We start from the raw sequence: 24,335 nt of genomic DNA, 5'->3' as shown, positions 1-24,335 counted from the left end.
CTTAATATTATTGTCAAACATAGATCGAGTTCGTAGATGTGCAATATCGGTCCACTCCTACTGTTACCTCCCCCACAAAATGTCAACATTTTCAAAGAAAATAATTTACTGCACAGAAAGAGAAAGGATAATCCGATTTTGTCCAACTTCCAACGAAACCTAATATTTGCATCAATGCAAATGCGAAAATGGACAATATCAGTCTACTCTTTCTGGTACCTACCCCATAATGGGTCAAAATTTTGAATAATTATAACTCCTATAAAATGTGATGTAAGAGTCCATTTGTCTTCAAATTACACACATAACAATATTTTTACTACCCCAAGGTCTGGTGTGAAGATGGAATATATCGGTCCACTCCTTCTTGTACCTCCCCCAAAAAGGGTCAACATTTTGAATATCCCTGAAGCTCATAAAACATGAAATTAACATCCGATTCCATTCAGATTCGGTACATCTCAATATTTCTGTCAACACAAGATCTGTTATAAAGATGGTAGAGATAGGAACATTTCTTCTGGTACCTCCCCCACATAGGGTTCAAGATTTCGAAAAACAAAACGCCCAAAGAAACCGAGATTAGCATCTAACTCTCTTCAAATTTCACTAACCAAATATTTTTGCTAACACAAGATCTGGTGTAAAGATGATGATATATATCTGCGAACCTCTTCGGTTACCTCATCCATCAAGGGTCAGAATTTTCAATTCTTTTATCTGTCATAACTTGAGAAACAATTCAGCGATTCTTTACAACTTGCTATATCTCAATATGTCTTTTAACCAGAAATCTGATATGAATATATAATTGATTGGAATTTATGATTTCGCATAAAAGTGGATATAAATGTTCGATTTACTTCAAAGTTTGCACATACCAATATTTTTATCCGTATTGGATGCTTTATGAAAATGGAAAACGTCGGTACGCTATATCTGTTACCTTACGCATACATATTTCCCCATTTTCCAAAAAGTTGCACATATCTCATATAAAGTAAAGGAAGTACTAGTCGATATAGTCCAAATCTGGCACGTTGTAATATTTATATCAGTCTCAGGTCAAAATCGAATTAGTCAATATTGGCCACCTGCTTCGGAACCTCCTTCATAAAGGGTTAACAGTTTTAATAATCATAACTCAAGGCTGGGGGTATACGTCTTTCGGCAAAACCGACTGATACTATTTTACTTGTTCTCTTTCTATTTTCTCTTGAATTTTAGGACGTACACAATGGGGTATAATAGGTCTCCGAGTGGAGTGGTTGTTATAAGGCAACCGCGCCTTTTATCTAACCTTTCCATATTAGATAAAAAGATTGATAGTATCAAGGATCAAATGCAGAACCGTTTAATTTTAAGTCATATTGGACTGCTGGGCACAGTAGATATTGATAGGGAAATAGAGAGCTAGACCTAAATTAATTAATGTGTCAAACAGGGTATAATTAAAGGGTCTAACATTCGAAACCGACTAAATTTCGATGAAAATTAATTTGTGTGTAGGCAAATTGATAGAAATGAAAATTTGTATCTATTACTTTCCACCGAAATTTAATCAATTTAAAATTTAAAAACTGTTGTCCGCAAAATGTTATCTGTAAGGAGCACTACAATTATTGTACGCAGACTATTTTTATGTCGAAGTCCTCGAATAGTATCAAAATTTATTTTGTAAGTTGTTAATTATTTTTTTTGATATCCTGTGTGAGTGTGTGTGTGTCGTGTGCATTTTATAGAATTCATATTTTTTTTTTTTTTGTGTTAGGAAGAAGGAAATTCGATATATAATTATAGCAATACCAATAATATTTATATACAACAAAAAAAACTACCACAACATACTACACGCCTTAATACCTATCAATGTTTGTGTTAGCTAGCTTATGTTAAAAAAAAAAAAAAAACAACCGATACCTCTCTATTATTTTGTGTTCATTTTGAAAGGAAAAACAAAAAACCAAAGCAATTCTATACCCAGTTTCGTTGTTATTCATTAATTTTTTTACAATTTTATTTTAAATCACCACTATTCTACTTAACAATGCCGCTTTATTGAAACAAATACAAATGCTGCTGCCACTAATAAATGAACGACAATGCCACAATCGCTGCTATGACGACGACAACAACGACATCCAATATCAGGACGTGCATATTCTATGAATCGTTTGGATCAATTGGCTCAACCAATTCGCCGCAATGGTGAACACATTCGAGCCATTATGGAACGTGAACGGCGCGAACAAATGGAAATGATGGATGAAACCGAATCGCTGGGCGGTGGACGTCGATCGGGTCGCAAATCGGCTGGAGGCTCAGGAACTAAAATGTCACGGAGTATGATACACTTGGCTGGCGAAGGGGCACCACGTCCCAAATATAATTTAGGTGGGGGCATTTCCACCAGTTTTTTACCATTGGGTAGCGGCAGTAGAAATGCCTGTAAGAGTATGACTTACTTGGGCCACTATTGTTGTAATGATAATGTAGCCTGGTCGTATACCACACCACGCTCGAATTTAGGCTTACAAACTGCCGCCACCAAAAAATATCTACAATCATCACTAGCTTCATCTGCATCCACCAACACGTCTAAACGAGGCCAGAACTCTAATACTAACCTCTACCGTTTCGATACAGACTCATTGTTACTCATGAACTCTCCTAGTTTACTCTTAAACCCAGGTGTGTGTGCGTGTTTGCAATCTACTACCTACAACCTACTACTACTACTACTTCTACACCACAACTGCATATTATTTTCTCCTCTCAAAATATACCACCTATAAATCACATTTCAAAATACTGCTACTGTCCAAAAAATATTTACATAATTTCAATACCACCACATTTGTTTTGTTATTTTTTCCTCCTCTTCTTGTGTGCCTCAAATAGAAATCAATTTGTTTATTTTTCCTCCAAATGGCCTCTTTTTATTTTACATAATTGTGTTTTTTATTTATTCTATCCTAAAATTCAATTTCATTATATTTTTCTGTTTTCTTTTTTGTCACATCAAAACTGCAGATCAACAAGAAATCTTTACATTACCCCGATGTGTGTTGACTTCATTTTCTGTTAACTTCATTGATATAACATAATTAATAAAAATAAAAAAAACATAATAATACAATTAACTCAAAACGGTCAATGGAATTAGTATTGTAAATGAGAATCTTTATATGTTAGGAGTAATGTCGTATGTATAATATAGCTAATTTTTAATGTGAAATCATTTAACAGTGACATTATGTCGCATCTCACAGTCTGGCGAATTTGTGAATTCTTATATCCTTATATGGAGCTCGATTCACTTGACAAAAAAAAAACTTTGAAGTGTTGTACAAATGTCTGTGTATCGCCCATAAAATGTTTGACAGACCAATTCGCTTACTGCAATAATGGAATATCTCTTCTAAAAAAATTAAACTGTGGTTCCAGGTTTGGCCATGGCCTTTATTTTTATACCCTCAGTCATATGGCTAGAGAGGGTACATATCATTTGATACGGCCAAAACGTGCCTCATCGAAATAACGGTTTTAGACCATAGATCTCTTTGGACCAAATCCGTTTCAGGACATTTGGAGTCGATCTAGCGATGTCCGTCCTTCCGTCTGGCTGGCTGATGCGCACAATAAGTCTCGAAGAGCGCAACCGATTTCATCCAAACGTGGTACATCGTAATATTATTGTCAAACCTAGATCGAGTTCGGAGATGGGCAATATCGGTCCACTCCTACTGGTGCCAACCCCACAAAAAGTCAACATTTTCAAAGAAAATAAATTACTGCACAGAAAGAGAAAAGATAATCCGATTTTGCTCCAACTTTATACATTCTAATATTTGTATCAGTGCTAGGTCAGGTGCAGAAATAGACAATATCAGTAAACTCCATCAAGTACCTCCCACATAAAGGGTCAACATTTTGTATAATTACAACTCGAATAAAATGTGATGTGAGAGTCCGTTTGTCTTCAAATTACACATATCACAATATTTTTATTAGCCCAATGAATGGTGTGAAGATGGAATATATCGGTCCACTCCTCCTGGTACCTCCCACACAAAGGGTCAACATTTTAAGTATCCATGAAGCTCATAAAACGCGAAATTAACATTCGATTCCATTCAGATTTGGCACATATCAATATTTCCATTAACACAAGATCTGTTATAAAGATGGCAGAGATCCGAGCATTACTTCTGGTACCTCCCCCACAAAAGTGTCAAAATTTTAAATAACCAAAGGGATTTAAAAATCCGAAATAAATATCCGGTTCTCTTCAAATTACACAAATCCAATATTTTTACTAACGCAAGGTATGGTAGATGGAATATCGGTCCACTCCTTCAAGTACCTCCCCCACAAAGGGTCAACATTTTGGGTAGTTTTGGTATAGATAACGTCCGATTCCATTCAGACTTGATACATCTCAATATTTCCATCAACACAAGATCTGTTATAAAGATGGTACAGATCGCACCATTTCTTCTGGTACCTCCTTGAAAAACAAAACGCCCAAAGAAAGCGAGATACGCATCCAACTCTCTTCAAATTTCTCGCATACAAACATTTTGCTAACACAAAATCTGTAGTGAAGATGATATATATCTGCGAACCTCTTCTGGTACCTCACCCACAAGAGGGTCACAACTTTCAATACTTTTATCTGTCATAACTTGCGAAACAAGTCAGCGATTCTTTATAATTTGCTTTATCTAAATATGTCTCTAACCAGAAATCTGACATGCATATGTAATTTATCGGAATTTATGATTTCACATAAAATTGGATATAAATGTTCGATATCATAAAAATTTTGAACATACCAATATTTTTACCTGTATTAGATGAAGTATAAAAATGGAATACTTCGGTCCGCTAAATCTGTTACCTCACGCATATTACACATTTTCCAAAAATTTGCACATTTATCATTTAAAGTATAAAAAATAGTCGATATAGTCTAAATCTGGCACGTTGTAATATTTATATCAGTCTTAGGTCAGATACGAATTGGTCAATATCGGCCAACTGCTTCGGAACCTTCCTCCCATAAAGAGTCAACAGTTTGAATAATCATAACTCAAGGCTGGGGGTATACATCTGTCGGCAAAACCGACTGATACTATTTTAACTTGTTTTTATTCTTATTCTTCATCTTCTTTTATCGCTGGTCACAATCACCGTTTTATGTATATCAATTATAGAAGATTCGTAGGTTTTTTATGATGGTTCAATCAATATGACCCTTCAAAATCAGGTGTTTTGTAGATAAATAATCGATTTTAAAAATTAAGTTATTCATTTATTTTTCTACCCAAAGATTCTCATAAACAAATTAATTTCCTAATTACTTTTTATGCCGTCTTTTATTTTTTCTAATGTAAACGTAGCTGTAATTTTCACACTCGTCTACAATATTATAATACACTAAGACTTTCGTTATATACATTTACCACACATAACTACCTACCTACCTACCTATAAACAAATGTTTTTCTATTTCTTTCAGTACTCTGGTCTCATTAATCAATTCACACATTAATTTTCGCTTTTTAAGGTGTTTTGAAAGATTCTGGCGTTTGTTTTCTTCTCACAGTTTATGATGTATATTTCCTCCCATACATGAAAATATAACTTATAATTTTTTTATTTTTTTATATGAATTATCTATTTTTTTATATTATATGAAAATGCATAGATTTGTATCCGACAGAAGCTTCTTAATATCATTGTAATGCAACGCTTATGGCTTCTGTACTCGCAACAATACAATACTACAACAACAAAAACATGGTGTTTGGTTTACAGAATATCAAATATGTAATTTTCTTTTTTCGAATTTCCTACTCTTCCCCCTCATCTTTTATTTTTTCGTCGGTATTTGGTATCGTTCAATGCTACGTACATACAATGTCGTACCAATGTAATTTGTGTCCTTACTATCACTGTCCTACTGTACATTTTGTAAAGAAGCGAATAATGGATTGTAATTTCACTAACATACATAAATACCATAATCATACACCCATCAGTTTATTGTACAATACATACATACATACAGTTAAATCTCCTTTTCTGTCCTTGTCGTCTACAAAACATTTGAAGTTCTGGTGATTGGTTGTCGATGACATTTTTTGGTAAAAGGGTTTTTTTATACTTGGTTACTTTTGTACTACTACTACTACCGTTACGTACTCATTAATATCATTCATAAAAATCGTCTACCTTTTTTTCTTACAAGTCTTGACATGCATATTTAAGCATAGCTCGTAACATATTTCAGAGAATATAAATTTATTAACAAAAAAACACCATTTCACACATTTTATATTGCTCAACGTAATGTAGGTTCACGTTCTGGTAATGTTACTCCCGGTGGCCATGCAAGCTCTTCAAGGCCCGGCAGTGCCATGTCCACATCCACTACAATGTCAACATCTGGATTTATTAACAGGCGTTCAATGCCAGCTGCCCGTAAACCTCGTCCAGCCAGTATTGCCGGCACCGTCGTTTCTCTTGAAGGTAAGTAATATGGAATTTTATGGTTTTGTAAAAAAAATAAAATATTTTCTTTTTCGCATGCAGAAATAAATAAAATTAAAAAGGAGAATAAACCGCCCGTTAAGAATTCATCACTTTCACCATCGACTTCAGCACAAACCACTCCGAAAAGATCAACGAACATGATGTCAACATCATTAATTGTCACATCATCATCCTCGCGTTTATCCAGTGCTGAAAAGAAGACTCCCATCAAGAGGGTGAGTTAAAACAAATTAAATAAGAAATTTATAAAAAAAACATTGATGCCATGCTCCTACAATCGTAAACTTATTTCCATACACATGCTGTCCTGAACTTAAGTGCCAGTGTGGGTTCTTTCAAATCAAGGTCACAAACTAGGTTCAATTGATTCAAGGTCACATATTCTATGATGCTTCACAGCTTCCCTCAACCAGTAACCAAGTCAATGATCAAAGATCGCAGATTGCCCCTTCTGTAATTGTCGCAAATTTTCACAATCAGCAGAAATCTTTGACGAGAACACCACATTGTTCTAAAGGAGAATACTCTACAATAAGAAATAGAGAGTGAGAGGGCACATTCGTTGGAGGTTTCTCACTTTAGAAGACTTATATTTTCACGCATAGTTTGTACACACAATGTTAATGGGATATAAAGGGTTAATGCTTTACAACTTGTGTTAAAAGAAATTGAAAATGGTATTCAGCCAATGTTATGTCCACATTAATTCCCGGGAAAATGTAGTGGAAATGGAGCTTTTTTAGTGGCTTCTATTCATAAACATATTAATGTTTAGAATCCGGGCAAAATTTTTCAACTGTCATATAAAATTGTGAGGCAAAGTGAAAAAAAAAAACAACTAAATGATTTGATATTATTTTGCCTCGCAAAAAATACCCATTTGAGATTAATATAATAATATTTGAGATTAATATGAACTCGTCCCGAGTTTGATATAGTTTCCTTATATTAACTTTCTGCCATATCATCTTTTTGCACCAATATGCCCAAATATAATGGATCCTTTACAAACAAGGTTGAATTCAACCTAGAATTATGTTGTTCTATGTCCTCAACACTCAACAAAGCTTAATACAATCACTTATTCCAATGAATGCCATCCTTGTAGTCAAAAGTGGATCTCGATTTGAAGGCATTTGACTCAATAGCTTTAGGGCCGCCTGATTATCGACATATATATCGTCACTAGTCCTGTTATGCCATTGCATAGTTCTTTTACCGTCTCGGATGGCTTCTTGATTGGAGGAATCCTTGAATGAAAAACGCTGCAGTTGCCATTAAGCTTATATGAGGGGTTTAAACAATGGATTAGGGAAGAATACGCCAGCACCGGCTCCTTCATGCATCTAGAGAAACTGTCTGTGTAAATGGTCAGGCCGTCCAGAGGAGTTTTACCACCAGCCCAGTCGTCCCTATCGGGTATTTTAACGTCAATATAATTGAAATCGAAATGGTGAACATGTAATCATTATTACCTTTGCCTAGTCAATCCCACGGCGGCCGGTTCTATGTACCGGATTGACTCGGAGGCACATTTCTCCGACCAGGGGCCGCCAACCCAGCAAATACATGTTCGTGTTCGTCCATTTTTCTGATGTGGGAGCAACATTACCCGGAATGTTTGCTCCGTATTCTCTTGGTCCGAGCCGGGATCGAGACCAACCCCGGACCATGGTTCTGCTCCGTTTGTCGTAATCGCATCCACCACAGATCGGTTTCGGTGAGATGCAACGGATGCATGGAGTGGGTGCATTTCCGGAATTGTTCCGGCCTAAACCGGATACAGGAGTATAGCGATAGGGACTACATTGCTTCCTGCTGCGTCAATGTAGACCCCAGTGAGTCTTCATCTTCGGCGTCCTCATCGTCGTCGCAATATGAGACTCCCCCGCAATCTCCTCAACAGCAATCTACGCAGCAGCTGACGCCACACATTGCTGTTCAAGTTCCGGACAATGCATCATTTCTCCAATTTAATTGTGATGGTCTCAGAGGTAAGATCAACGAAATTGTAAGCTTTATGAGTCGGAAGAACATCAAGGTCGCAGCGATCCAGGAGACGAAGCTGAGTACCACCTGCAGGCTTCAAAGTTGTGATGGATACAACGTACTGAGGAAGGATCGCTCCAGAGGTGGAGGTGGAGGATTAGCGTTCCTATTGCACCACTCTGTCCAGTACAGACCTATCTCGCCTGAGCTTGACTCTAGTGACCCGTACATGGAATGTATGGGGGTAGCGGTCAAGTGTGGAACCGCCGAGGTAGAGGTGCTCAACGTGTACATTCCGCCGTTAAATAGCTGTGCCCCACGTTATATGCCCAATATCAGTTCACTACTGGTAGGCAATAACCGTCTGGTGCTAGGGGATTTCAATGCCCATCATGAATTATGGCATTCCGTCCTAGGTAATGACCAGAGAGGCATGGCGCTGGCTGAGCAAATCGATAGCTCCACGTTTTGCACAGTGAATGAGGACGCGCCCACCAGAATAAGGGGAGACTGCCACAGTTCTCCGGACATATCCATCGTGTCCCCAGGTCTGACTAATGACGTAACTTGGCAATCAGTCATTTCTCTAGGCTCAGACCACCTCCCCATTATTATCGCCATCAATAGACCACCCGACTTCATCGACTCTGAACGCCGCACTTTCCTTAACCACGGGAAAGCTAATTGGCAAGAATTCAGAGAGTATACCAATCGCCGCTTCAGAGAACTGCCCAACCCATCTGATGTTCAGGTAGCAGATAGGTGTTTCCGGGACATCATCAAAGCTGCAGCCGCTCGCTATATACCTGCTGGTCGAATACCTGAAATAAGACCAAATTTCCCAGCAGAGGCAGCGGGATTAGCAAACGAGCGAGATGAGCTTCGCCGTACTAACCCTAATAACCCCAGAGTCAGGGAACTTACTCTGGAGGTAAACAGGTTAGTAGGCGAGCATAAGCGGAAAAAGTGGCTAGAACATCTGAAGCATTGCAACATCGGTACCGGAACGAGTAAATTGTGGGCAACGGTTAAGTCGCTTTCGAACCCTGGAAAAAAGGACGATCGGACATCTGTCTCATTTAACGGCGTAGAAGTGACAGATCCGAAGAGGTGCGCGTGTTATTTTAACCGGCAGTTTGTAGAGCACCCCGAGAGTGACAGGGCGAAGAGAAGGATACTACGCCGTGTACGATCCCTTCCAGCCGAGGAGGTACCACCACAATTTACGTTGGCAGATGTTGCACAGGTCATCAGAAGCGCAAAGTCATCCAAAGCGCTTGGTCCTGACGGAATCTCAATGGTGATGTTGAAGCAACTGGATGAACCAGGAGTTGAGTATCTGACAAAGCTTCTCAATCTGTCGTTAGCCACCCTAGTAGTTCCCGATGCCTGGAAAATGGGCAGGGTGGTCCCGCTACTGAAGCCAGGCAAGGATGCCAGCAAAAGTGATTCATACAGGCCGATATCACTTTTGTCACCAGTAGCAAAGACGCTTGAGGCTTTACTCCTCCCCAGCATAAGAGAGTGTTTCCCAGTAGCCGATCATCAACACGGATTCCGAAAATTGCATAGCACAACAACAGCTTTACACGCCATTTCCACACATGTCAGTAGAGGTCTCAACCAGAACAGGCCGTGCGATAGAACAGTTATGGTGGCACTTGATTTATCAAAAGCCTTTGATACAGTCAATCACGCCACACTGTTCGAGGACATTGAACGCACCACCCTCCGGCCAAGTTTGAAACGTTGGATAGTAAACTACATGTGTGGACGCCAGTCGTATGTGGAATTCAGAAACAAGAAGTCGAGCATCCGTAGAGTTAAACAGGGAGTTCCCCAAGGTGGGGTGATATCTCCGGAACTGTTTAACCTCTACCTTTCTGAAATTCCACGCCCTCCAGACGGCATAGAGATTATTACGTACGCAGATGATTGTACGCTCGTGGCGTCCGGACCCATTATTGATGACATTTGCGATCGGTTGAACGCTTACCTGGTTGATCTTACCGCCTTTTTCACTGCGAGGAATATGAAGATATCCGCCACTAAGTCGACGGCCACACTTTTCACCACATGGACTGCGGAGATGGGGCTATCCTTGAATGTGCAGGTCGATGGTGCTAGTATTCCGACCACCAACTACCCCAAGGTATTAGGGGTCACATTCGATAGCCTCTTTAAGTCGTCCGCGCATACCACAGCTATCTGCGACAAGATTAGAAGTAGGAACAAGGTCCTCAAGTCTCTGGCCGGCAGTACTTGGGGAGCTGATAAGGAGACCTTGTTGACCTCTTACAACGCGATAGGCCGGTCTGTGGTAAACTATGCGGCTCCAGTGTGGTCCGCTAACGTCAGTGCTACGCAGTGGAAAAATGTTCAGTCCTGCCAGAATGCCGCCCTTAGAACCGCAACAGGGTGCCTTCTCATGACACCCGTCGATCACCTACATGAGGAGGCGAAGGTCTTACCGGTGCGACAGCATAACAAAATGCTGTCAATGCAATACCTGCTTGGGTGTTATAGACAAAGCCATCCAAATCACCATCTTGTGGATAGGCAACCTCCGCCCAGGCACGTTAGGAAAGACCTTCATGATCTAGAGAGAGAGGTACAGAGGTATAAGAGAGAGCCTCTAGATCAACAGGCCTATCAAGCGGGACTGAATAGTATTCACTCTAATGCGGTCTCAGAAGCCATTGAAGGATATAGAGTGAATACTGTGCTAGGAGACCATCCCCCTCCCGTCGCAGCTGAAGAACGAGAGCTGCCCCGACAAACCCGAGTAGTCTTGGCTCAATTACGATCCGGATGGTGCAGCCGCCTAAATTCCTACTGGGCCCGGATCAACGGCGAAGTGCAGAACATCTGCCCAGCATGTGGCACAGGCCCACATGACACGCCGCATTTATTTCGCTGCCCAGCCAAGCCTACTCACCTAACTCCAGTCTCGTTATGGACTCAACCCATACAGGTTGCATCCTTTTTGAGACTGGACTTAGAGGCAGAACCGGATTGAACTGAGTCAGAAAATGGAAACCAAACGAACACATATGTATGAGCTGCTACAACAACAACAACCTTTGCCTAGTATATTCCGACTTATTGATATGTCCAGAATTCGTGCACACTATTCAGAAATATTCTAAGATTATTGTTGAGAATAAAATTGAATACTGACTCACGGGTGACATTGTGCCACATTCTATGACGATGATGATGCCCATTTCCATTAACAAGTCAGGCACAGCACTGTGTGATGGATCTGGGTCTTCGTAGGACATGTTGATCAGCGAGATTGGCAACTCAGCAGACAAGACATATTTGACTCTGCTCTGTCCTCCCGTAGTTTCACCCGTTGTAACGGGTTGCATTTATGAATCAGCTGATGGGCTCGGCAGGGTCAAATTCGATCAGGTTTCGATTTCCTTTTCTTTTTAGTGGTAGATTTAAGCTCAGCCTCACCTTTCGTTGATTTGGAGGGTGGTACCTCATGCACATCAGAGGCCTTTTCGGAAGGCTTCTTTGTTGTTGTTGTAGCAGTAGTATTTTTATTCTGATTATTCTGCTAATCTGGTTTAAAATTTTCGCTACTTTAACGGCCTGTAGCCAGAGATCTTCTGGAATGAGTTGGGTAGGTTTGGCTGTGCAATTAAAAAGGTGCAGCGTATTGTGCGGGCCTGTATCATACGCCGAGCAGACGCCACGGACATTTTTGTCAATTCGTTCCCAACACGAATTGAGGTACTGCAACGAAAGCATATGATTATGCTGACGTAAGGGAAGGACTTTCGCCTTCTCATGTAGATGGTCCGCTGGTGTCATGAGGAGGCACCCTGTTGCAGTTCTCAGGGCGGCATTCTGGCAGGTCTGGATGTGCTTCTACTGCGTATCACTAGTATTCGCGGACCACACTGGAGCCGCATAGCCAGCCACAGACCGACCTATCGCGTTATACGAGGTCAACAAGGTTTCCTTGTCCGCACAAGTGCTGCCGGCTAGCGCCTTGAGGACCTTGTTTTTACTTTTCATCTAGTCGCAGATAGGTGTGGCTTGTGCGGACGACTTGGGGTAGTTCGTGGTCGGTATTAAATTTCCCTCGACCTGCTCATTCAGCTGTGTTCTCATCTCTGCAGACCATGTGGTAAAGAGTGTGGCCGTTGATTTCGTGGCGGATGTTTTCATATTCCTCGCGTGGAACTATGCGGCAAGCTTCGCGAGATAGGGTTTCAACCTTTCACATATGTCATCGACCACTGGGCCCGACGCCATGATCGTAAAATCATCCCCATATGTTACGATATCTATGCCGTCAGTGGGGCGAGGAATTCCGGAAAGGTAGAGGTTAAAAAGTTCCGGAGATATCACACCACCTTGGCAAACTCCCTGTTTCACTCTACTCTATGACAGGCTTCATTGTAACAGTCTTCATTGATACCACCTTTCCCGCAGTCATCGCCTTTTTAAGGCATTGCCTGGTGAAGCCAAAGATTGAGTTTAAAATTCCATACCATAGATTTGGTCAGGCTGTGCCAAGGGTTAGGTGAAGATGTCATGCCACAAGTTGGGTGAAAATGCCATGCTGAAGGTCAGGTAATAACTCCACGATCCAAAAATGATTTCAATCCTGAAAAAGATGCCGATCCATATCACTTGAATGATTGCACGACATCTTTGGCATTGGAAATTTTGCTGGGCAATTAGGATGTTTCTGTAGCTTCCGGCATTGAAAGCTAACAAAAAGAAAATTTCCGAGTTGAAAGGGTAAATGTATGTGACCCTCCTTCCCGGTACACAAGCTCAAGTACATATCGAGTAATTTTTTTTTTTTTATTTTTTTTATTTTCAATTAGTACAGAAACCTAGCCAACAGGGCCATGGACGGTTCAAAAAACTTCTATACATGACTACTCTAAAATTATTATAATATCCTTAATCCTAAAAGAATTACTTAAAATTAAACACTAAAACAAATTAACAAAAAATGAATAAAATTAACAATTGATTGATGGTTCCAAGAACTCCTATACATGACTACTCAAAACTATTCATAACATCCTTAATCTTAAAAATAACATTAAAAAAATAACAAAAAAAAAAAGATTAGCAGAAATCACAATTCATTGAAGATTTAGATAAATCAACTATGCAAGGAAAAAAACAAATTAACACAAGAAAACTATATATTTTAAACAATATTGAAATGAGCATATAATTTACGCCTATAACATTTTAGGGAAGAATTGAATGTCTTAAGATTAGGTGGCAGATTGTTGAAAATGCGAGCAATTCTTACATAGAAGGATTTTTCCAACAGAGGAGTCAAGCGTGGTATAACAATTTGCAGGTTCCTTACAGATCTCGAAAACTTAAAAAGGTCCAAAAGAGTAGAAGATGTCCTCAATTTAAAATGTTTGTAGAAGAACAACATTGACCTTAAATTCACAAAACACTCAAACGAACAACCAAGAAACTCTTTCACAGAAGGAGATATATGATCACGACGTTTGACACAAAAAACATATCGCATTACTCTATGAAACAATAGTTTTAACTTATGAAAAACAAAACCGTAGCTACCCCCAAAAATCTCAATACAATATAAAAAGTGAGGCATTATTAATGCATGTACCAACTGAATTCTAATCTTCTTAGGCAAAACTATGTCCAAGCAGTACAACTTCTTTAAAATAAAGTTAACTTTGGACACTAAAGAATTCACATGCACATCAAACACCAAACCAGAATCAAGAAACAAACCAAGACATTTCATCGAGCTTACAACATTTATAGGCGTCCTATAAATGGAAACTCTAATTGAATCCTCTTGCAAGTTCCAAAAAACATAACTTTAGATTTTTGAGTATTTATTGAGAGACCGTTACAGGACAACCAAGTTACCAACATATTAATATTAAAATCAATTGACGACTGCAACACATCCATAAACACATATTCTCCTTTAAACAAAATTTGAATGTCATCAGCAAATGCAAACGACATACAGTTCCTACCATTAATACAACTCAGCAAATCATTAACATACATAACGAACAATAGAGGGCCAAGAACAGATCCCTGTGGCACACCACTACTCACTGGAAGAATATTGGAAACAACATTTTTACCAGAGACATACTGTTTTCTCCCGAACAAGTAAGAAAACATTAACTTACAAGCCGAGGACGAAAAATTGAAGAGACGATGTAACTTACTAATTAAATTGGCATGATTAATCCTGTCAAATGCCTTCTCCAAATCAAGTGATAATAAAACACAGCAATCACTAGCACTGACAGAATTTCTTATATTGTCAGTCAATCCAACCAGAAGAGATGTTGTGTTCGGGGAAATTCATAATTAAAATTTCCTTTAAAAAAATCTTTTTCAAATTTCCTGCATCAGTTGGATTGTGTCAGATACTGCTTCGGCTACTGAGGGAAGTTGATAAGATTTGAGGCACTTGACAAACCTTTTTAAACATTTCTTCAAATGAAGTGCTCAAATTGCCATTAATTTTAGTTGTCGAATATTGTCACAGAAAGTAGACTTGAGATATATAAATTAAAAATATACACATTAAACATTTTCGAAACTAATTCGTTTTTACCAATTATGCCTTTGCAGGAACCTCTCACTCCGAAAGCCACTACACCAAAACCGCTTTCGAAAACAGCCAGCTCAGACCGTCTGCACAAATTAAGCAAGGAAAAATCAAAAGACATTATGTCTAAGTCGGCCATAACGCCTCCAGTTAAGACAATAGCCAGCAGCAGCAGTAACAGGGATGTTACTAAGAACAAAGAACAAAAAGAAGCCACAAAGAGCAAGGAACAGAAGGAAGCACTTAATCAAGTGAAAACTGTTGAAAACGTTAATAAATCCGCCACATCCACAACTGTTGCTCATCAAAATGGCAACGTTGAGACTGACGCCAAAAAACTTATTGATGGTGGCGACGATGAGGTTAAACAAAACTCCCAGGTGGACACACCACAGGAAGAAAAGGTTGATGAGGGTACCGAAAAAGAACCTGAAATGGAATCGGCGGTGCCACCAAAACCTAAATCTCGCAGTGGCAGTAAGGAGGGTTCAATGGTGCGTGAATTAGCACCAGCCAATGAAAACGGTGGCGACCCCATGACCGCTTCAATGATGGCTAAAAGTAAAATTACAACAGAAGAAGAAGCCAAAGCTGCACTGGCCGAAAGACGTCGTTTGGCTCGCGAAGAAGCCGAAAGACAAGCCGAACTAGAAAGGCAACGGTTAGAAGCAGAACGTTTGGCTGAACTCAAAAGACAAGAGGAAGAAGCGGAGCGCCAGCGACAATTCGAGGAGGAAGCTATGCGTATGGCCGAGGAGCAGCGTAAGGCTGAAGAAGAACGTTTGCGTCAAGCCATAGAAGTATGTATAATATTTGAAAAAAAAAATTGTACAAAAATTAATTTTTATTGTAAATTTGTAGGAAGCAAAACAACGCGAAGAAGAAGAAAAGCGTAAACGCGAGGAAGAGGAACGACAACGTCAAGAACGCGAAGCGGCCGAGAAGAAGGCCAAAGAAGACGCTGAGAGACTAAAGCTTGAAACAGAGGAACGTCTTAAGCGTGAAGAAAAGGAGCGTGAAGAGCGACGCAAACGTGTCGAAGCTATTATGTCACGTACACGCAGAGGTGGCGCCAATACTACACCAAATTCCACTCCTACAAAGGTAATAATTACAAGGAAAAGTTATATTTTCAAATCACATATTGGGTCTTAGCTCTATCAAATGTTACGATATCGAAATTATTAGATTGATGAAAATGAAAACTTGAAGACTTAGTTGTTTCTTACCAAGCTTTCGGGGACACATTCCCGCATTCGATATCGAAACGTATAAAACTTAATTGTAATGTTTGAGGCGTAGCTGTTTCTTACCAAGCTATCGGGGCAAATTCCCGCATTTGATATCGAAAAAAATTCTACCGAAATGCTTTTTAAGTTGATGAAAATCAAAATTTGGATATAAACAAATATTTTCCGACAACAAAAAGGACAACCTAGCCATTAAAGTGGCCGAATTTCTAAACCTGGGGCTGGAACCAGATTAGCAGAACGAAACACTTGCATGTACTACTGCTACAACAACAACTTGGCCCTTGTTTAGGGTGCTGTGCATTATATTTAATAATATCTGTATGGCAGTATTTTTCCCAATTATACCCAACACCACTAGGTGGTCAGGGTACATCCGACGGAATTCAGTCTAGATCAAGTATATCGAATTCGGAGAAAATCGGTTTAGATATAGCTATAGCTCCCATACATAGGTTTCATCCGATTCGTAATATGCACTCCACAAGAATGATATTAGGTACCATATATCAAATACAGACAAGTCTTTATGCAGTTTGGTACCAAACATTATGTCTTTATGCCTTTGTTTCTAACAGGCAAAAGGAAACGAGTTCCTTTTGCTGATCTGCATAGAATCACATTCTGAGTCGATATATGCATGTCCATCCGTCTGTCAATGTATTTTTTGTAAACAAAGTACAGGTCGCATTTATTGCCTGATCCAGATGAAATTTTGCACATGTCATTTGTTTGACCCAAGGACGAATCCTGTTGAAATTGGAGATAATAGGTCAAAATTTAGATATAGCTTCCATATATATTTTCGTCCGATTTGCCTTTTGCTGTGCACCAAACGTATAATATCAGCCCAAATAGTATGGCACTTTGCATGTACGACGAATTCAAACTTGGAAATAAGTATGCCAAATTTGAGCGAAATCAATTCAGATAGAGCTATAGGTCCCATATATATTGTTTATCCGATTTGATATTTTTGTCCTCTGAAGCCGTAATATGCACTCTGTAATAATGATATTTGGGGAAATCTATCAAATACAGCACAGCAATACCTTTCTCAAATTTTATCGAGATCGGTTCAGATCGGCTATAGCTCCCATATATATCTTCTTACGATTTGCCTTTTATTGTGCACCAAACGTGTAATATTGGGCTAAATGGGATGGAATTTGCAAAAAGTAAGCATGTGATACGCTACAACACTACAATATGTTGAAATCCCCCTTATGTCAAAGTTGAATTTGGAAGATTTCACTTTTTCAATTATGTCATAGAGACCGGCCCAGATGTTACCATTAGCTTTTTGATCTGGGGCATATGGCCAATATTTACGCATACCTCGTCTGATTTTCACAAAAGTTTGGTCCATTTTACAGCTAAATATAATCCAGTGGTCATGCAAAAAGTCCTTAATTCTCTTCTCATACAAAATTACGTGCCGATTGGTTTTCAATTATGACCTGTAGAGCGGCTGCAAAATTAGGAAAATGTTATTTATTTATTTTTTTGGTTCATTTGAACCCCTAAATGTACAACTTCAAAAACAAAGGGGTTTAATTCTAAGCCACATTCAAAATTTGGTGGAAATGTTTATGTTGTTGGTCCATTTCAATCCCTAAATGTTTGACGATCATCTCCAAAACCAATAGGCTTCTATTTTGACCCTATCCCGACCTTAATTTTCTATTTCTCGAGGTTCGGGCCATAGTTGCGACCTGTGGCGTGATTACAAATTAACATGGACAGACGGACGGACGGACATACATAGCTAGATTGGCTCAGCTAGGCGAGATAGGAAGATCCATAGATAGTTTCCTATGTCGAGGACCAATATTTCGAGGTGTTGCATAAATTTTGGCCCAATCAAACTTATAATACCCCAACACATAGTGTTGTAGGGTTTATTTACGCTTTCAATTTTTTGTATCATAGTTATATGAAGAATTTCGAAATTAATAAACTCCAATAACTTCTCCTTTTAGGAAAATAACAACTCTCCCAAACCAACAGAGACAGTGGCGGTAGCGGCGGAGACAGCTGTTGCCGCACCACCAGCTGCACAACAAGCTCAAGTTACACCAAATTCAAATGATGTCACCAATGCTGCTACATCAGATTCTGTAAATACTACTGTGGCAGCTGCTACTACAGAAGTCACCAATACCAGTAATGATAGTGGTTCAACATCGGGTTCTAATACCAGCACATCTATTACACCCTCGACACCAGCAGCAGCTACCGTAGCATCACAATCTGAAGTCCAAACACAGCAGCAGCAACCACAACAACAGCCACAAGCACAACCAGTAATTCCTGAACCTCAAAACTCACAAGCGATGTATGAACAGTCCGTTATCGACAAAGAAAACTCTCTCATCAACAGCTTTTCCAACATGATTATCGATGAGAATGTTAAAAATATGCAGCAAAACTTGCAACAGCAACAACAACTGCAATCTCAAATTGTGGCCGAAGAGACCACATTTGGCAAGCAAATATTTGCTGAGCAACATAATAACGATACCAATACAACAACCACTACTCAGTCAGTAGCCAATGGCAATGGCCATCACATAGAAAGTATTAATAACAAGAAGTAGGTTATAATTTATAAAATAATTGGCAAATATGATTCTAATGTTTTATTTTTTTTTTTAATTTTTTACAGTGAAATTGATCTACTACAAACTATTGTTCCATCAACAAATCAGTTAATAGATCTTAGTCTTGAGCCACAAGACAATGTTAATTTCAATAACAATAATAGTTTAATAACAACAAATACAACGCTAGTCACTGCAGATAGTCATGAAAACAAAGGTAAATATTGTGAAAATATTCAAAATGCAGTGATGACATACACTCGTAAGCATTTTCTAATTAAATTTCATTATTTCGACATATCTAATATGATTTAATTGCAAGTTAATATAACTACAATACTCTATGATTTGAACTCCATATTGAGTACATAACTTCAAAGTCAAATGTGCAAGTTTGAATTCTTAAAAACTAAATTCGAAAGAGTTTGCAACAAATACTTTAATAACTCTTTTCCAGAGTCTGGTTAGAGCTCATATGGGGTATCCATTGGGTATTGAAATCCTTTTTACAATGAAGGAATAAAAAAAATAGAAAGAGTACAGAAACGTTTTGCAATATTTGCCTTAATAACCTCTTACAATTTAATAATATAATATGCCGACATTTGATTATTTGATTTGATCCAAACCTGACCTGGTACATTGTAATATTATTGTCAAACTTAGATCGAGTTCGGAGATGGACAATATCGCTCCCCTCCTTCTGGGCGGACCTCCCCGACAAAATGTCAACATTTTCAAAGAAAATAAGTTACTGCACATAAAGAGAAAAGATAATCCGATTTTGCTCCAACTTTGCTTATTCTAATATTAGCGCCAGTGCTAGGTCAGGTGCGAAAATGGACAATATCGGTCCACGCCATCAAGTCCTACCCCACAAAAGGTTAAAATTTTGGAGTTCGATTTTCTTAAAATTACACACATCACAATATTTTTATCAATCCAAAGTCTGGTGTGAAGATGGAATATATTGGTCCACTCCTTCTGGTATCTCCCCCATAAATGCTCAACATTTTGATTATTCATGAAGGCTATAAAACACGAAATTACAATCCCATTCCGATTTGGCACAACTCAATATTTCTATCAACTCAAGATCCGTTATAAAGATGGTAGAGATCGGACCATTCCTTCAGGTACCCTCCCCCACAAAGGGTTAAAATTTTGAATAACAAAAACGATCATAAAATCCGAAATTCTTTTAAATTACACACATCACAACATTTTTACTAACCCAAGGTCTGGTGTGAAAATGGATATATGGGACCACTCCTTCTGGTACCTCCCCCACAAAGGGTCAAAATTTTGAATATTCATGAATTTCATAAAGCTCGAAATAAACTTCTGATTCCATTCATCACATCTTAAAATGTTTATCAACACAATTTTTTTTATAAAGATGGTAGAGATTGCTCCATTTCCCCCACATAGGGTTCAGGATTTTAAAAAACGAAACGCTCAAAAAAAAGCGAAAAAAGCATCCAACTCTCTTCAAATTTCACACATACAAACATTTTTGCTAACACAAGATCTATTGTGAAGAACAGAAGAACAAGATCTACTGTGAACCCCTTCTGGCATCTCACCCACCAAGGGTCACAATTTCTTTCTATGGCACAAAGTTGTACTACGTCCTAGAAAACATGACCCCCTTCATGCAGTTTGATTTTTCGACTGGCAATCTACCAAAACGTTGCAAAACAAATGTAAATGTACATTTTTACATACATTTTAATAATGGCTTGGGGAACACGAGTCGTACTTCAGGTGGGGTAAGGGTGTTTCATAAAAAGATCTGAGTCAGACTGCTGACGTATGTAAATATTTTTTATTTGCTGAGTACATTCTTAAAGAAATAAACACCATTCCTGTACCAATTGTATCTTATTAATTTTTGTCTGTGTACGTCTTACGGTAATATAAAAATACTAGCAAATGCGTGCTACTTCATCAGGGAAAAGTCCCCCTTAAAATTTTCGATTCGTTCCAACAGTTCATTTTAGTATTTAAAATTCGCAATTTATTCATTATTTCCTGGGCAACCTTTCCAAACAAAACTTCAAACTTCGTACTAACTTTACAGCTGTAACAGTTCGATAGCATTAATTATATTTAAGTTTTTCCGTTATCGAAAAGAATAATCGAAAAATGATTACTTTTTGCATCAAAAGGTCTTCAAAATCTTTCCTTTTGAAGTTTACCGAACAGAGCATTTTAGTTAAACCCTAGCACAATGTTTTCCACACAGAGTTGCTTCGCTTGGCCGAAAGTGGTGAACTGCCGAATTTAGTTTTCTCCGATGAGAAAACATTCGTTGTCTAGCAGTTTGTAAACAAACAAAATGATCCTGTTTACTTGCCAAAGAGGTTAGCTGGAAATGTGCATGGTGATGGTGTGGACCAACATAATAGCCGATGGGTGCTCTCTGCTCATATTAATCGACCGTGGCATCAGAATAAATGTCGAATATTATCGCGAAATTATTCTGGAGGCCTTGGGCCACGCCACCCAAGAATGGTTACAAAGTGAGGTTACTCGCTTTATTCCCAGCGCGCAATTGCCACGAAAATCTCCGGATACCAATCCGTTGGACTATTGTGTCTGGAGTATTTTGGAAATACTAAAGTGTCGATCACCTAAAGCAAGCGCTTCGCCGGGAATGGGCCAAAATACCGCAGAGCAACATTCGGGCAGCACGTGACGGGTTCCTTGGCCATTTGAAGGCTAGAATTTGTGGCAAAGGTGACCAATTTGAACAAATCCAAACTTATTCTAAAAATTTATGCTATTTCCGACATTTTTTGCTTTCATTCGATAAAATTAAAAAAAATGTAAAAATTATGGCGTTTGACTTTTTTGCAGTTTTTTAATCTCACCCTGTAGTGTTTTCTAGTATTTTTAGTACACTTCTGGTCAGAGTCTCCAAAAACCCAGCCTTATCACATCCCTACTCATTAACATTGACCTACATGCAAAATTTCGTTGGGGTTGTGTGACCAGATATTAGCCCAGCCTGCTTAAAAATATTTAGTAATTAGACAATACCTAATAGGTTACAGTTACAGGTTTATAATTATGAAAACTTATCCGACATATGCAGATGTGAACATAAATTGATAAGCATTGTCAGCGTGCAATGTTTATTAAGTAACAGTTCATGTGATCACTAATATATATCTTTTTAATTTTTTTCAGATATTTCATTGCTGTGAGTTTATGGTTACGGAAACAAAGAACCGAGATTACTGGATGTGTAGGTCTACATATATATCGTTACATAAGTACATATATATAAATCAAATATATTGAATGGATCGCAAAGCTAATGGGTTCGTTCTTTAAATAACAACCAAGATGATGATGATAATGAATGATGCTGTCTCTGTGTATTGCGAAATAAAAGCCAGAATGAAAGCCAAGCCACAACTGGTTCAAGGGAGGAAGTGTTTGTTAATAACTTTCCAGCTCTAGAAACCCCCCTAACGAGAAAACTTACTACAACAACCACAAAAAATAATTTAAGCAAACCACATACACACTCTCTGAAAAAAAAAAAAAAAAAAACATAACTAACAATACATACAAAATATTATATTTAACGAAAAAGATACGCGACAAATTATGGTTACTAGAACTCTATATACACAACACATATACATAAAAAAAAACGCTTTTGGCAAAACAAATATCAAACCATATATTGAAAAAAGAAAAAGCAAAATCAAGCAACAAATTCGAGAAAAAGTCTAGCTTAGTTTGTAGATAATTATTTAAAGATTTATTTAAAAACAAAAATTGCTTCTTTTAAAGAATCCTATTTTTTTTTTCTCCCTTTTTTAAAGGCCAGCATTGCTCTATGAGAAAAGAAACACATTTTTGGAATTTATCCGCAACAACAGCGTTGGAAAATTACATATTTTCAATTTCATAAACATTGAAATAATAAACTTTTTGTTGTTTACAAAAAACAGTGTGCCTAGTAATTAGAGCAAATTTATTTCTGTTTTCAAGAAACACTTAGATTTTTCACCTCCATGCCTAGCAATATCTATGAATATGATACAGAAACTATAAACACTATATAATTTAAATTATATAAAAATACAAGAAATATCAAGCTAAATACTTATCAAAAATTGAGCAATGACAACTTGCAAAAACCATCCACTTGAAAATAACCAGAATATGTATGTTTTCTTTTTCTTTTTTGTAAAAAAGGGCAGAATATTTTATAAAATGAAATATGTGTAAAAGTCCCTTTGAGCGTTTAAAAAATACAAATTGGTTTGTCTATTTAACATTCGTTCAACGTTGTATGTTCTTGCGTGTAATGTGAAACTCCTGTTTACATACTCAAAAATCAATAACAATCTAATGAAGATAACTTTGAATGTATGTGAACCATTTGGCAGTTCCGTGTCATCCGTGATTTGGTTAAAGACATATTTTTTAGATATTCTGCCTTTTTCCTTCGTTTCCCTCCATAAACAACAACAACAACAAATCAATAAATTCTGTTCACTTCTTGTAATTTTTGTGTTCTGGTTTAGATTCATTTACTAATGAAATTGTGCAACAATTATTCGATATATTTTGTATTTAAATATTATTTTTTTAATATTACAAAAACATTATGGTAGCATTATAGGTTTAACTAATTTATATTAAAACAAACAAAAAAACATTAAACAAATAACAACAAAAGCTATATATCAATATAAACATCCGCCTGTGTAATAAAACTAAATAAATATGAAACCTAAACTAAATGATATATTAAAAAACAAAAAAAAAACTAAAAAGTAATGATTGTAAAAGGTCTGATTGTAGTTTAAAAATCCTTATGTCGGAGAGTCAAGCTTCTGCAAGAAATTAAGAAAAAGGAAATAAGAAAGGAAACAAAAACTTTTATTTGTATTTTATGTGTAGTTAATGTTAATTATAAAATATTACTTCGTATATTTAAAGTTTATTTTTTGTATTATCAATAATATTTAAAACAACAACAACAAAATGAGATTTTGTTTGATTTTTCATTATTTTTTTTTTTTATTTTCTTCTTTTTTCGTTAGTTTTCAGAAATTCAACCAATAAAAACTATATGAGAAAAACGGAGAAAAAGAAAAAAACTGAATCAAATGGTTTTTACAAAAAAAAAAAAAAAAGAATACGTGGAGGAGGTCCAAATTTACGTTTGGGATTAAAGATTTAACAATTAAATGTTTGCCAAGGGCAGCCTCTCGAATCCGTGATTTTTTACTCGAGTTCAAAGACTTTCTGAATAGTACAATTTGAACTGAACAACAGCACAATAAGAGAAATAATTTG

General features: G+C 37.6%; 1 protein-coding gene across 9 annotated transcripts in view; it reads left to right on the top strand.

The window, feature by feature from the left end:
- The window catches only part of LOC101899735 (ensconsin), a 57,404-nt gene extending 33,383 nt beyond the window's left edge, over positions 1 to 24,021 (top strand). For 3 of the 9 annotated variants that reach the window (XM_005178834.4, XM_011292337.3, XM_011292335.3), the window contains 8 exons: positions 2,152 to 2,691; positions 6,364 to 6,537; positions 6,601 to 6,776; positions 15,178 to 15,954; positions 16,016 to 16,258; positions 18,387 to 19,000; positions 19,073 to 19,224; positions 22,203 to 24,021. In XM_005178834.4, the coding sequence (XP_005178891.1) occupies positions 2,152 to 2,691; positions 6,364 to 6,537; positions 6,601 to 6,776; positions 15,178 to 15,954; positions 16,016 to 16,258; positions 18,387 to 19,000; positions 19,073 to 19,224; positions 22,203 to 22,219 (2,693 nt within the window). In that variant the 3' untranslated portion in view covers positions 22,220 to 24,021. The remainder of the gene's footprint in view (positions 1 to 2,151; positions 2,692 to 6,363; positions 6,538 to 6,600; positions 6,777 to 15,177; positions 15,955 to 16,015; positions 16,259 to 18,386; positions 19,001 to 19,072; positions 19,225 to 22,202) is intronic. The other 6 variants (XM_005178838.4, XM_005178837.4, XM_005178836.4 and 3 more) reach the window with 3 other exon arrangements.
- The last annotated feature ends 314 nt before the right edge of the window (positions 24,022 to 24,335 follow it).

This window comes from Musca domestica, unplaced genomic scaffold (genome assembly GCF_030504385.1).
Source record: "Musca domestica strain aabys unplaced genomic scaffold, Musca_domestica.polishedcontigs.V.1.1 9, whole genome shotgun sequence".
Taxonomy (NCBI): domain Eukaryota; kingdom Metazoa; phylum Arthropoda; class Insecta; order Diptera; family Muscidae; genus Musca; species Musca domestica.
Note: the sequence above shows the minus strand (reverse complement) of the source record. Positions and strands in the feature narration are given on the sequence as shown.